This window comes from Chionomys nivalis, chromosome 22 (genome assembly GCF_950005125.1).
Source record: "Chionomys nivalis chromosome 22, mChiNiv1.1, whole genome shotgun sequence".
NCBI lineage: Eukaryota > Metazoa > Chordata > Mammalia > Rodentia > Cricetidae > Chionomys > Chionomys nivalis.
Window position 1 is genome coordinate 19,486,766 of NC_080107.1, and position 16,225 is coordinate 19,502,990.

The 16,225-nt window shown below is 37.5% G+C and overlaps 1 protein-coding gene across 1 annotated transcript; it reads right to left on the reverse strand.

Annotated features, from left to right (window-relative positions):
• Positions 1-8,520: 8,520 nt before the first annotated feature.
• On the reverse strand, positions 8,521-8,936 carry LOC130864832 (60S ribosomal protein L32-like). The gene has a single exon (XM_057755620.1). It carries the CDS (start codon positions 8,933-8,935, stop codon positions 8,528-8,530), a length of 408 nt encoding a protein of 135 aa, XP_057611603.1. The 5' UTR covers position 8,936; the 3' UTR covers positions 8,521-8,527.
• Between the last annotated feature and the right edge of the window lie 7,289 nt (positions 8,937-16,225).

Sequence of the window (16,225 nt, forward strand, 5' to 3'; positions counted from 1 at the left end):
GTCCTGGTTCTCCTTGAAAAGGTTGCACCAAATGCTTATCTTTCCCACTGATTACAGTTTTTTCAAGACTTATTTTTTTTGCTATGTGTTTATTGTGTATACTTACACATTATTAATCACTGTGTCATCTCTCCAGTTGATAATTCCAACTTTTTTGGGCAGAACATACATTTTGTGAAATACAGAGGGCTGGAGAAATGGCTCAGTGCTTAATAGCACTTGCTGATCTTTCAGAAAACCCATGTTCAGTCCCCGGCACACACACACGGAGGCTAGCAGTTACCTATAACTCCAGTTCTAGGGGATTCTGACCTCTGAGGACACTGCAAGTACACTGTGCACAGGCATATATCCAGGCAAAATACATTAAATTTAAAAATGCTGTTTTAAAGAAAGAAATCAATTAATCTGTCCCTGTCATTTTGGCAGGCACGAGCTGCTTATTGATACAATAGAAACAGAAGTGTTATGGATGTAAACAACTGATTTCTAATTGGATCTGTAGCCTGTTCCAAAGAAGGGAGTTCATGTCGATTCCTGCAGACCAGGTCAAAGGCTGGAAAGGTCATAGCCACTGGGAATGTTGACCAATTGTCTCTTAAATGTTTATGTTTATATCCATAGACTAGTGCAAAAAAGCTTGTCTTTGAAAAAAAAAAAAAAAAGGCCAGTTAATAAGAGGCTTAAGGCTGGTCAAGGTTATGTGAGAACAAGTGACTATTGAGTGAGCAGATTAAATGGATTAATACCCATATCACCCACTCCAAGACTCAAGGAATATTGGAGGAGGCTGAGGTAATGTGAGAGTCATAAAACATCGTCTTATGGGCATGGTTGTGACACTCATGGACTCACAGCAGCTGCAGTAGCTGACCAAATGCCTGCACAACAGTGAGCTGGCAAACCTTTGGTCATAAATGGAGGAGATGCCTATGGGTCCCCACCCACCAAGGAGATCTAACAGCAGCTGAGAGCTCTTGAAGAAGAGAAAACACTGCCTTACCTATATAGCCACTAGTGAGTCACTCACATCTTAGTGTGTAGATTCACACCTACACCCACACAAGCGGCCCTGGTAAAACTCAGTGGGTCACAAAGCAAAACAAAACAAAACAAATATATAGAAAACTGATATATGTATTTAATGGAAGGAGGTATAAGAGAAAGATAAGAGAGGGTAGAGGTTTATCGGTTGAACTGAAGGCCCACTCCATGAAATGAAACCCATACTTGACATTGCTTAAGTAAACAGAACCTGAGACTATACAGGTCAAGCTCCTAGGAGAAAATCTTATTAGAATTATTCTACAAGGGAACATAGCAATAAAATTACTCCTACTGACATACTGCTACACTCATAGACCAGTGCCTCACTCAACCTTCATCGAAAAGTTTCTTCGTGCAATAGATGGGAATTAACAGAGAGACCCACAACTGGACAGTGTGCAGAGAGTGAGAGACTGTGGAGCACTCAGTGCTAAATGGGATGTCTTCATCAGTCCCTTCCCTCAAGGATCACAGAGCTATGCAAAAGAAGAGGTAGAGACTCAGGGGTGCTGGATAACTCCAATGAAACAGTGTCTTCTGGACCCAACAGGACTGATGGACATATGAACTCACAGACACTGTGGGAGAATGCAGAAGACCTACACAGGTTCAAGTCAAATGGGGTCCCACAACTGAAAGGGGGAAGTGGGCACAGGCTTGCAGCCCTGACTAAAGGCTATTTGCAACTGATACCCACTAAAAAAGAAAACATTTTCTCAGTGTAGTGTCACTGGGTATATCAGCCACACTCCCAAGCAGGCCTCATCCCCAGAAATAGTTAGCCAACGCAAACCAAACTCCATTGTTTGTTTGGAGGTTTTATTTGGGGGTAAGGGGGCTACTTTTTGTTTCAGCATTTTTGCCTTATTAGTCTTTTGCTTGTTTGTTCTGATTTTTGTACTTGTGTTTTCTAAGGTTTTTTTTTTTTTTTAAGAGAGAGAAAGAGAACAAATAGTTGAGTGGAAAAGGGGAAGATCTAGAAGTTGGATGAAAGGAAAAAAACTTTAAAAATATATTTTATGAAATTTTAGAAATAAAATTTATAAATAAAAATAAGACTGGGTGGAGAAACAAGTGTGACTGAATTTCATAAACATAAAAATTGTCAGAAAAAATTATATAATTTTTTTTTAATTTACTAACTATAAAAAGTGTGCAAGAGAAGTCTGGTTATAATTAGGAAAAACAAATAAAATACTAACACATAACCATTAGCATACCTATTGTCAAAAAACAAAACAAAACCAGAAAACAAAGTGTTGAATAGAACATGACCTGAAATCTTTAGTTTTCTGAAGATCTTCCATATTGATTTCCATAGTTTACATTCCCATCAGCAGCCCACGGGGCTCCTCTCACCCCTTCCCATCACTCTTACCAGGTTTGTCTTTTTTTTTTTTTTTTTTTAAGCCATGGAGTCCAATTTGTTACCCAACTATTCTGTTTTGTTTTAGTTTTTTGTTTTTCAAGACAGGGTTTATCTGCAGTTCTAGAGCCTGTTCTGGCACTCCTCTGCAAAGTAGACCAGGCTGACCTTAAACTCACAGAGATCCAGCTGTCTCTGCCTCCAGAGGGCTGGAATTAAAGGTGTGCACTACCACCGCCCAGCTTACCCAACTATTCTTAGAAAGGAGGCCTAGCCTAGAGTCACACCATTCATGGAAACTGACTCTTCCTCTTCTAACAGCTATCAAATATCAGTAACTCCTCAGCTAGTACGTGAGTTCAGACCCAGCCCACACCCTTTCCTGCTGGGATTTTCTCTTGTTTGATCTTGCACAGATCTTGTGTATGTTATCACAATCACTGTTAGTTCACAAGTACAACTTCCATGTGGTATCTGGAAAAGACTGTCCTTGAAGTTATGGTGGTGGGTTTAGTGATAGATATTTGAATGAGGTAAGATGGAATCTGAATGTAGCTTTATTTTGTACTTCTCTGATAGATAAAACTGTTGAGCATTTTACATGTGTTTATTGTAGTTTGTCCTTCTAGAACTATATATTCATTTCGATTGCCCATTAACTAACTGAATGATTTGGGCAAGGAGGAGAGAGGCATGTTTCATATTTTTTATTTCTTTAAATAGTGTAGATATTAATCCCCTGAACAAAATTTTCTCTTATTCTGCAGGCTTTCTTTTCACTACAATGTTTCTTTTCTGTGAAGAATCTTTTGAATTTCATGCAATCCCATTTGTCAATTCTTGGAATTATTTCCTGAACTACTGAAGTTTTTTCTTGCCAATGCCTATACTTAAAGTGTGTTCCTTATGTTTTCTGCTAACAGTGTCTACAATCCAACTTTATATTAAGATCTCTGACCCATTTTGAATTGATGTTTATACACAGTGAGAGAAATAGAGCTACAATAAGACCTGGCTATTAACACTCCTGGGAATACACATAAGGGTCCAAGTCAGCACACCTTACAGACCTGCTCATGCAAGCTTGTTGAGACATAATTTACCATAGCCGAGTTACAGGATCAGTGTGACTATTATCAACAAGTCAACAGATACAGGCAATGTAATATGTATACACAATGGAGTTTTACTCAAACATAAAGAATGAGATTTGTGATTTTCAAGAAAATTGGTGATTTTAGAGATCATCATATTAAGCAAAATAAAACATGCCCAGAAAGATAAATATCATGTTTTCTGTCATATGGAGAGCCTTAGATAATACACACACACACACACACACACACACACACATGCAACATTGAAAACAGAATGGGAGTTATTTCAGAGGAGAAAGAAGACTATGGGCGTGGGATGGAGAGAGTTATAGAAAGTGAATGTTGGCAAAGTACGTGATATACCTGACCAAAAACGTCATTAAGAATTTCATCACTTTGTACAATGAATATATACTAATAAAACATCCCTAAAAGGCAAGAAGCTTGAATTTCTATGCACTGTTGTAAAAAATGTAAAATGGTGCAGTTGCTATGGAAAACAACTTAGTGTCCCATCAAAACACTAAAAATCATTATGATCCAGTAATTTTGTTTCTGAGTATACATCCAAAAGAAGAGAAATATCCAAGATTTATGCATATCTACGCTCATTACGCTCATGTTGGCACTCTTCACAATAATCAGGAGATGGAAGTTCTGTGCTGGGACTAGACCTGGAGTGAACAGGCCTGGCCTCTATAACATACTCTGAGAGCAACCATCATTGATGCCAGGCCACAAGTCCACCCAGACAAATGCGGCTGAGGCTGACAGAGTCACAGGCACCATCTGTGGGGCTATTTGCAGGATGGGTGACTCAGAGGCTCTGATCCTCCGATTGGCTAAGGCTGATCTGGAACTATCTGAAAGAACATGTTACCAGAAGAATTCAGAAAATATTTGTCATAAAATAGTGAGAAACCAGAGAGAAAGAGAATGGATGGATGGGAGCAGCTCCACATCTCAACCAGTGGGTGAATAAGTAAAGGGTGAATATGCATAAAATGGAATATTACTAAGCTTTTTCGTGTATATTGGTTGTACAAAATAAGAAGTTTCATTATGACACTTCCATGCATTCATAAAATGTACTTTGAACTTTTCCATGCCGGCCCCACTTTCACTTGCCCATTTCTCTAATAGTACCGCTTTACCTTCATAGTTTCTTTTTCAAGATTCCACATATGATAGAAAACATATGATACTTCCTTTTATAGAAATGGCTTGTTTTACTTAATATGATGATCTCCACTTCCATATACTTTCCTTCAAATGACAGAGTTTCATTCTTTATGGCAAAAAGCTAAATATTCTTCAGAGTGAAGGAAAATTACTACAGGGGAAACCTGGGTTTCAGTAACAGAATGAACAATAAAATCAAAGATATCTGAGAAAAGATAAACGATATCTACACTTCATTTAAAATGGTACAATACTAAATAGAGTAGGAAGAAGTTAAACTTTCATTATTTGCAGATGATATGATAGTGTACATAAGCGACCCCAAAAACTCCAGCAGAGAACTCCCACAGCTGATAAACACCTTTAGTAGCATGGCAGGATACAAGATCAACTCCAAAAAATCAGTTGCCTTCCTATACACAAAGGATAAGGAAGCAGAGAGGGAAATCAGAGAAGCATCACCTTTCACGATAGCCACAAATAGCATAAAATATCTTGGGGGTAACTCTAACCAAGGAAGTGAAAGATCTATTTGACAAGAACTTTAAGTCTTTGAAGAAAGAAATTGAAGAGGATACCAGAAAATGGAAGGATCTCCCTTGCTCTTGGATTGGGAGGATCAACATAGTAAAAATGGCAATTCTACCAAAGGCAATCTATAGATTCAATGCAATCCCCATCAAGGTCCCATCAAAATTCTTCACAGATCTTGAGAGGACAATAATCAACTTTATATGGAAAGACAAGAAAATAATTATAATTTTAAAAAGTCATCAGATGAATTAAGATAAAAAACTAAAAAAAAAAAAATTTCATCTAACCAAAAAATCTGTCAGGGCTTTAGACAATGTGGAACAAAGAAGAGGCAAAACCCAGTACTATTCACAGTACTAGCTAAGATATGAAACCAGTACGTGTCCAAAGATGAATGAATGAATAAAGAAAGTATTGAGTATGAATAAATGTTGAAGCCAAATAAGATTCCTAGCTCTCAGGAAGCTGTGGCAAGAGGATCATAAATTCAAAGCCAGCCTAGGCTACATAGTAAGTTTGAGGTCAGCCTTCCCTGAATAGTATGACCCTGTCTTAAACCCATGAACACGGGATGGGAACATAGCAAAGTAGCAGAGCACTTACAGAGCATACACAAACCCTGGCTCAACCCCCAATACCATAAGACAAAACAAAACAGAATACAATAAATGTGAGGACACACTAACAGAAACTTCCCGAAAACATGGCACACAAAGAAAAGAGACTAAAAGCAATGAAATAAATATGTTAAATATTATCATATATAATGGAATACTACATAGTCATAAAGAAAAATGAAATATCAGTTGCAGCAAAATGAATGGCACCAAAAGACATTAAGTAAAATAAGTCAGAAACAGAAAAGCAAATATCATGTTTTCTCTCACATGTAAAAGCTTTTAAATATTCATCCTGAATATTAAATAATGAGGCTTATTAGAGGCTTAAAGGAGAAGAAAAATCAGATTTTTTTTAAAGACCTGTAAGGGGCTGGAGAGACAGCTCAGTGGTTAAGAGCAATGGCTGCTCTTGCAGAGGACTCAGATTCAGTTTCCAGCACTGACATGGCAGTTCACAACTGTCTGTAAGTCCTGTTCCAGGGGATCTGACTTCCTCACAGACATTCATGTAAGCAAACACCAATATACAAAAAAATTAAAAATTATATAAAAATTTAAAAGACCTCTAAAACAAGCACCAAAACACAGAAAGAAAAAACTAAATTCTGGTGCTCTACAGCACAGTGAGATGACTTATTCATAGCACTCTAGTATATATTTTATGAAGACACAGAAGACAGGGATGGAGGGTTGTTTAGAAGTTAAGAAGAGCTCTAGTTACGCTTGCAGAGGTTCTGAATTTGGTTCCTAGCACACACACACTGGGGCTCACATCTGTAACTCCAGTTTCAGCAGATTTAACACCCCCTTCTGACCTCCATAGTTACACACGTGGCCCATACAAACACAAGCATGAAAAATACTCATATACACATAATTAAATTTTAAATTAATTTAAGAAAACATAAAAGAAATATTTAATCCCAGTACTCGGGAAGTGAAGGCATGCAGATCTCTGGGAGTTTGAAGCTGTCCTGGTCTATGAGTTCCATGCCAGCCATGACTACACAGTAAGACCCTGTCTCATAAAAAAAAAATAAATAAATAAAAGATAAAAAAGATAGAGACTCAAAAACTCAGACATAAAGACATGATAAGGAAGGACTCAAGTGGTTAGAGTGTTTTAAGTCCAAGCATGAGGATCTGAGTTCAGATCAAGTCACATGAGCATGCCTGTAACCCCAATGTGGTGAGGAGTGAGGTCAAAAACATTGGCAGGGCTTGCTGGCTTCCAGACAAACTCCAAGTCCAATTAAATACCGTCTCAAGGAATAAAACAGGACACCCAGTATCCTCAGATGCATAGGCTTGCATATGCACCACATTTATATACATGATTTGTGGGCTTTGGGACTGACCTGAGGAATAAAGAAACAACAGACATACCTACAGAACTGGCATCCAGCAGGCCATGTGCTCTGATGGAGATGCACCTGGACACTCAGTGAGTTTATTATATACAGCTGAAGGAAGAGTTAGGTCTGTTATATACAGATAAAGGAGGAGGTTAGCTAATCTCGGTAAGGGATGTCTGTAGGCTTCAGCCATTTCAGAGGAGGAAGTTGTAATACAATTTCAAATATTTTCCCCTTACTTCCATAAGGGAAAGGCTTTGCCATTCCCATGGAACTGAGACACTGGCACCCTTATCATGCTCGTGTAATGAGTGTTCCTTCATACAGAGATATATTCACTCCTTACACACATACATGTACACAAATGAATAAAAGCATTTTTAAAAAGAATGATATTTATCCTGATTTTTATCAGTACACACAGTATATGTATGTTAAAATATATCATGTTGCATAAGAGTGTAATCAAGTTAATCAAAAATAAGATGAAATAATAGTATAATAAGATAAAATAATGGATTAACTAGTTGCTGTAGAGATAGTTCTGTGGTTAAGAGCACTAGCTGCTCTTTCAGAGGACCCAGGTTTGATTCCCAGCATCCACATGGCAGCTTGTAACTGTTATAGCTCCTGTCCCAAAGAATTCATTGGACATCTTGCACAGACGTGGTGCATAGATATGTATGCAGGCAAAACGTGTAAAATAAAATATTTCTTTAAATAATGTATTAACTAAATTAAAATATAAATATTTTAAAGATCAATAAAACTGATAAACTTTCATCCAGAAGGAAAGAGAAAATACAAATCACTGATTAAAGCTAATTAAAAGACTGACATAGCATATACAACTTCATTTAAAAGTTTAATTAAGAAAGATAATTTTTAAAAATGAAGATTACCAAAACTAAGAATGAATTTTGAAATGTGAGTTTTCCTATATTCAAAAGATACCTTTTTATGAAGGATTTCTTCACAAAGATAATTCAAGAGCCATGTAGCTTCAATAGTGAATACTATTTAAAATTTTTGAGAAAGAAATAATACCAAAGGGCTGGAAAGATGGCCCAGCACTTAAGAAAGAGTACTTGCTCTTGCAGGAGACCCAGGTTCAGTTACACTTACAGAGGACCCTATATTCACACGGAAGTTACATGTCTGTAACTGCAGTTCTAGGTAAGCCAATGGTTCATCTAACCTCCACAGACAAGCCAGGGCGGAAATATGGTTCAATGGTTAATACTTGGCTGTTCTCTTTTTTTTTTTTTTTTTTTTGCAGTTGTTGTGGTTTTATTTAAACACAAATAAAATGTGCATGCAAGCCATCTACTCATTCTCTTCGCTGCGCAGCCTGGCGTTGGGATTGGTGACTCTGATGGCCAGCTGTGCTGCTCTTTCCACGATGGCTTTTCGGTTCTTGGAGGAAACATTGTGAGCAATCTCAGCACAGTAAGACTTGTTGCACATCAGCAGCACCTCCAGCTCCTTGACATTGTGGACCAGAAACTTCCGGAAGCCGCTAGGCAGCATGTGCTTGGTTTTCTTGTTGCTCCCATAACCAATGTTGGGCATCAGGATCTGGCCCTTGAATCTTCTCCGCACCCTGTTGTCAATACCTCTGGGTTTCCGCCAGTTTCGCTTAATCTTGACATATCGGTCTGACTGGTGCCGGATGAACTTCTTGGTCCTCTTTTTGACGATCTTGGGCTTCATCAGAGGCCGGAGGGCAGCCATGATGCCGTAAAGGAGATAGCAGCCACATACGTGGCTGTTCTTACAGAGTACCCAGGTTTCCAGCACCAACATGACACCTTACAACCATCTGTAACTCCAGTTCCAGGAGATCCAGAACCCTCTTCTGCGCTCCAAAGGTACTAGGATGCATGCAGTGAACTTAAATGCAAGCAGGCAACACAAAATTCCACATAAAATAAAGTTTAAAAAAATCAGCTGTGTTAGTAAATGAAACGAATTACTGCATTACTCTTTACTGTGTTAATATAGTATTATTTCTATTTTCTAAAGTTTTGGTGCCAATATGAGTTTTTCATTTAATATGTAAATAACTTCTTCTTTAACTTGGTATTTTGTATGTATTTCATCCATCTTCAAACTTGAGATGCTTGCATTCTGTTCCTTCTTTATTTTCCTTTGTTATTCTTTTCCATGAAATATTCATGCCTCCCACCCCCAAGGGTAAGTTCTTTCTTTTAGTTCTCAATGTTCTTCGATGCTTTAAATATTTTACTTATTGGTATTTGATTATAAACATTTCAATTATTTAGTCTGTTTTCCATGTTTATAAACTTTCTCCTCATGATCTTTGGATACACGTGCTAGTCTCCACTGCATCTGGACAGCATTTTTACGTCACCCAGGTTTCTTCAGTGGCTCTGACATGGTCCCAAGTCTCATTTTCTCACCATGACACTTTCAGTTCTGGGGTTTCGACTGCACCTGAGGATATACCTTCACCAGTGATTTCTCTTCAGGAACTCTAGCTCTACAACACAGTGCCAAGCCTCAGGTGTTCTCCATGACACTTTCATGGATGCAAAGCCAGTACCACCCGGGCGATTCTTACACTACCAAGTTTAATGCCTGCCTAAGGTACACCCTTGGCTGCCTGTGGATCATAGCTTCTGTGTGCTGACTCTCCCTAGAGATACTTCCCAGAAGATTTTGTCTCAATGATTCTTGGTCTTTCTTAATTACAACTAATTTTCCAGCTCCAACTAACAAGTGCTAATTATTCCAGTAAAATAAAGGTTTTACTTTAGTGGTGCTGGTCTCTCATTAATTATCAATCTTTACTGAGTACCAGCTGACCAGAAATACAGATTTTTAAATTCATAATATCAAAAACAGCTGTCAGACTTCCCTCTGACCTTCACAAGCCAGGCCTCCTTCATCTGCACTGTACCCAATATTATCTTCTAAGTTCCCACAATAGCTCATTAAGCTCTGAACCTGGCTTCTCGAGCCCAAAGTCTTTCCACAATCCTTTCCCGAATATAGTTAGGTCTTTCATAGTAATACCTCATGAAGCTGATAGCAATTGCTCTCTTAGGAGTTCTACTGCTATGATAAAATACCATAACCAAAATCAGCATGGGAAGGAAGATGTTCACTCTTAGAGTTCAGTCTGTCATCTAGGGTAGTAAAGGTAGGAACTCAAGGCAGGATCTCAGAGTCAGGAACTGATTCTGTGGAGAAGTGCTTCTTACTGATTTGCTCAACCTGCTCCTTTATACCATCCAGGACCACCTGCCAAGGGATGACACCATAGATAATGAGCTGATCCCTCCCACATCAATTAGTAATTATGAAAATGTACTACAGACTTGCCTGTAGGCAAATCTTAAGGAAGTATTTTATTTTTCAGTTGAGAGTCCCTCTTCCCAAATGACAACTTGTGTTAAATTGATGTAAAACTTGCCAGGTCACCAGGATTTGTCATATGTAAGGCAAAAACTCTATAACCAAGCAACATCTCCAGCTTGGATTCTTTTTATTGTTGAGTAATCACTGTATGGTTATATCTTAACTTAATTTTTATGGATATTTAATTTCTGGATATTTATGGTATTTATTCTGTTATTATTTTACCTTTTTATGCTGTTTATAAATAAGTTTGCTACAAACATTATGTTGAGAAAACATTTTGTGAGCTGAGTGGTAGTGGCGCATGCCTTTAATCCCAGCACTTGGGAGATAGGGGCAAGCAGATCCCTGAGTTTGAGCCCAGCCTGGTCTACAGAAGGAGTTGCAGGACAGTCAGGACTATACAGAGAAACCCTGTCTCAAAAAGAAAAGAAAAGGAAAGAAAAGGAAAGAAAAGAAAAGAAAAGAAAACTAACTAAAAAAAACCCACAGATATTTTGTGGAAGTACGCTTCCTTTTATCTTGGCAAACAGAGTAGAAGTGGAATTGTCAGACCATACAAATTCTTGATCTTATAAATAAAGCCAGATGAATCCCCAAACTACTTTTATTTCCAAAGCTGTGGTGAATCTATAGCATACAGAGGTTAGTGTAATAATACTGTAGCTATCCATGATCATGACATAACATATGCTCTATTTATGGCCTCCTTTAATTTACACTAGCAGCAATATTTTGTGCAAATCTTGAACACATTATGTCAAATTTATTATGTACTTTATTTTGTAAATGGTATAGATTTCAAACTTACATTGTCCACTTACTTATTTCAAATAGAGAATGAAACTTGAACAGTAATCTTGTATTTCAGTTTTGTGAAAAGAATGCAAGAATCTCAAGCTTGAAGATGGATGAAATACATACAAAATACAGAGCTAAAGAAGAAGTTATTTACATATTAAATAAAAAATTCATATTGGTACCAGAAACTTTACAAAATAGAAATAATACAATATTAACACAGTAAAGGGTAATGCAGTTCAAAACTCCAACACCTAGCCAAGATATCATTTAAAGTTATTTACAATGAAAATTGTACTATCCACTTTCTAAGCAAAATAAAGACACCTGCAAATCCATAATAATACAAAGATTCTGTGACAAACTGCAGTAGTCTAAGAATATAATATTTGAATCAGAATGATGGCTTAAGAGATTTTAAAAAGCTTGGAGAGTGAAGGAACCTTAGTAATCAATGAATCTTCCCAAACATAGCACTATGGATCACCCACATGAAATTTTCAGCCACATTTCTGGCTTCTATCCAGTAGATTCTAGTAGTATTTCTTCTCCCCAGTTGTAAAATTCTGAAATGTCTCCCAACATGGGCAAATGTTCTTTAGGGGGCAAAACCATCCCCCGATTATCCATGTAGACTATAACAGATTGACAAAAAATACGTAATACAAGTGCTAAATAAGAATTCTTGAAATAGAAGAAACATGCTGCTATGAAAAATCTAATAGCAATCTGGAACTAAACTAATAAAAAAATTAGAAAATCCTAGGCATTGAGTATGGATTACAAATGCAGGAAGAAAAGTGAACGATCAATAAGGAAAAACACAAGACAATCTTTTGTTTATGACATAGTTACATAGCTAGTTTAAAAAAACAATAATTCTATGCATCTTTTTAGTACAGGAGAGCAATGTCAAAACAAGCAATTTCATTACACTATTATGACCATCTAGAAAATAGGAATAAGTCTGATGTGGGATTCCCCTCTGTATGCTGTGAATATCATTTGTTAAAATATTACTGAAGGACATAGGCAGATTCCTTAATTTTATGGCTCTGCACTTCCCTAAATTAAAAGGGGATGCAGGAAAATCAGAAACAGAAGGAAAAACTGAAAATTTAACCACCATTGGTTAAATGAAGGCGGGGAGGAAATGGCTGTCAGAATACAGACAGCTTCTAGAGGATAGAAAGGCAAAGAAAGAGAATTTCTCATAGACAGTCTCGAGAGGAAATATAATTCTGACAAAACCTTAATTCTAGACTAGTGAAAATAATTTCAGACTTCTGAGTTCCAGACCTGCATGGTAATAAAGCATGTCTGTGACTTGGCACACAGCAATAGGAAACTAATACAAAACACACTCCTAGAAATTGCTTTAGCAATGGTTTTACAAGACAGTATCATTTTGTAAAGTTTGCAGAAGTAATATAACCACAACCAAGTAGGACCACCATATGTCACTTTTCTCACACTGAGTGCCACTGGTGTGACTACAGGTATCGGGAAAGTTGAGTCAGAGACACAATTTAGGCTTAGTTGTACATATCTGTCATCATTTCCACAGTTATTGCTATCTGCCCTGCTGTCGGGATGACTTTCACAGATATATTTCATTGTACCCACTCACCCAAGGAAGGTACCGAAACTGGAGCCTCAAGCAACAGTGATGGGAAAATGTAAGCCTGCAGGGGGAAAATTTAGCACTAATTAGCTACTACTCAACAATTTTTCATAATAACCAACTAAACCTACTAAAACTAAAGAGCAGGATGCTTGCCTCTGATACATAAACCTATGAAGCAGTTTTTCTGCAAATACTTCATAAGACTATCCTAGAATTCAAAGGCACTGTACAGAGGTGGGGAACTGACATATTCTAGCAGTGTTGATATTGTTTTGTAAGGCTTTAAAGTACATTGATGAGCCGGGCGGTGGTGGCGCATGCCTTTAATCACAGCACTCGGGAGGCAGAGGCAGGAGGATCTCTGTGAGTTCGAGACCAGCCTGGTCTACAAGAGCTAGTTCCAGGACAGGTTCCAAAACCACAGAGAAACCCTGTCTCAAAAAAATAAATAAAATAAATAAATAAAGTACATTGATGAGAAAATGAACTAAATAATCCTCTCTCAGAGATAGGAAACAGGCTTCCTGAATGAGGGAAATTATATACAGTTTAAGTTGAAGATGGTTAAACAAAACTTAGAATTAATTAATCCTGTATTAGAGTTAGACATATCAGTACAATTATGTGATGCAATTTACTTTATAGTCTCATTACATATGTGTGGGTACATGTAATTATGTTTATGTGTGTACAATTCCTTGGCAAGGCCCCTGAAAGGACAGGTCCAGTACCAATAACCTTTAGGATCCAGACTGTAGTTTCTAATTTCCAATAAAGTATAACTCATTAGAGAATATATGTTGGGTGGGAAATGTGATTTAAACACACCATTCAGAATTCAGTATCTTGTTATATAGGGAAGAAAAATATTATCACAGACCTGTGACAATTGCATCAAAAGAAATACGGGTTTGGAGCTGGAAATATAGTTCAGTGGAAAATGTTTGCCCACCATTTGTAAGACCTTGGGTTCAATCCCCCCATACTGAAAATAAAATCAAGATATATAATGAATTAGTCATCATGGACTAAAGATGAAATAGTTTGATAACTCTAATAGATTGAAATACATCAAATATGTGTAAGTCTATGCAGAAGAAAATACGTCATTATTTTGAACTGGCAAATAAAGGGAAAGGATTAATTGATTGATTGGCTGATTCATTTTGTTGTAACCAAATAAAGAGATGGTACCTTTGATAACTGATTTAGTTAATAAATGAAAAATTATTTATTAACTAAGTAATTAGGGTACTCTTTTTAGTCCAGACAAAGCCTCACACTGTAGCCCTAGCTGGACAGAAATTGCCATGTAGATCTAGTTGGTCTCCAACCCTCAAGAAATTCACCAGTCTCTGTCTCCCAAGTACTAAGAATAAAGGTGTGTGGCACCATGCTCAGTCCCTAAAAAGTAGTCTTGTCACAAGAGTCTAACCTGATTCTAAGAAATGCCCTAAATCATTTGGTAGATAGATATGTGGGGGTGTTATAACAGTTTTAGGCAGCATTTGAAATTTCTTAAAATATTCTTAGTTTAAATAAAAATGGGGAAGAGCCAGAATATGATAGCTCACATCTGCAGTCCCAACACTGGAGAGACAGGAGGACTTCCATGAACTCAAGGCTAGTATAAGCCACAAGGCCTTATGAAGAAAGAAAAGGAGAAACAGGAGAAAGGGAAGGAGAAGAGGAGAGAGGGGGGAGAAAGACAGAAGAGACATTACAAAAAGAAAGAAGAGTCTGGTGTGCTGTCACACACCTTAATGTCAGCCGTAGGAGGCTGAGGCAGGTGGATCTCTGAGTGTTCAACACTGACATCTACATAGCAAGTTCCTTGCAAGCCAGGAACTTGTGAAATCCTGTCTAAAAAGGAAAGGGGAGTTAGAGAGATGGCTCAAGGATTAAAGGCACTTATTGCTCTTGCAGAAGACCAAAGTTTGGTTACCAGCACCCACATGGCCAGCTCACAATCATCTGTAACTCCAGGTCTAGGGAATCTAATACCCCTCTTCTGAGGCCTCTCGACACACGGTGCACTTAACATATATATGCAGGCAAAATACTCACACATATAAAATAAAAGTAAACACTTTCTAAAAGGAGAAAGAATGTAGCAAAAAGTAACAAAATTTCTTATTAATTCATAATGTTTTAAATCTTTTAAGCTGTGTGCATGTGGGGGGGTAGGGGATATGTCAAGTGTCTTTTTTATTGTCTTTATTGTTCTCCATCTTACTTATTGAGACAGAGTCTCTCACTAAACCTGGGGGTTGCCATTTCCTTTCATCTAGGCAGGGTGGCTGAGGTACACATGGGATCTTTTTGTAGCTGTCCCCACCCCCAGTGTTGTGGTCTCAGATTCATGCTGAAGCACTGGCTTTTATGTGAGTGCTGAGAATCTAAAGCCACATCCTGATACTTGTACACCCATCACTTTACCCACTGATCCTTCTCCCCAGCCTCTGTTCATAACTTTTAGCATAAAAGAAAGTCTCCCATAAAATCTTCAAACCAAAAAGCTTACCACACAGAATCAATATAACACCAGTATTATATAGAATGCTGGAGTATCCTCCTATCTGCCAGAAAATCGGGGTCAAACCAATTCTCTGTTTTCAGTTTATTATTATAATCCTTAAGCTAGGTCTATTACCAGGACCAAAAAAAAAAAAAAAAGGAATGAAGGGACAGAGGGAAGGATAGAGTGAGGGAGAGAGAGGGAAGAAGGAATGGGGAAAGAAAGGAAAGAAAAGATGTATTTTCAACTACAGCAGAATCAGAATCAGAATAAATAAGAATAATATTTAAAATTCTCTTTCTAATTTCTTCTCCTTTATTATAGCTAACTCGGTACAAACAAAGGTATCCAGATCTTCTGATACAATGTCTGGACAAAAGTCATTCTTTATCCTTGGGTATCTGCAGTACTATTTTATTTTACAGAAAGGGTAAGTGGTTTAACAGAAAAGGAATGAAGTAATGATGAAATCTCTCAAGTTTCTTAAATACACAAGAAGTAAGCAGCTAAAATGCAATAAAAAGATGTGAGTGGGAAGTTTGTGACCCATAAAGTTTATACTGCAGAAGCTTGAATGAAAAGTTGAAAGGCTTTATGTGTAGGCCAGACTAGATAGATAGTGAGGCAATTAGAATCATTCATTGCTGCCAAGGCATCAGGCCAACATGAATTACAACCCAAACTGAATGAAGCA

What these genes read in the sequence shown, in the direction of transcription:
- LOC130864832 (XM_057755620.1), bottom strand. Translation starts at nt 8,935, where the DNA reads ATGGCTGCCCTCCGGCCTCTGATGAAGCCCAAGATCGTCAAAAAGAGG.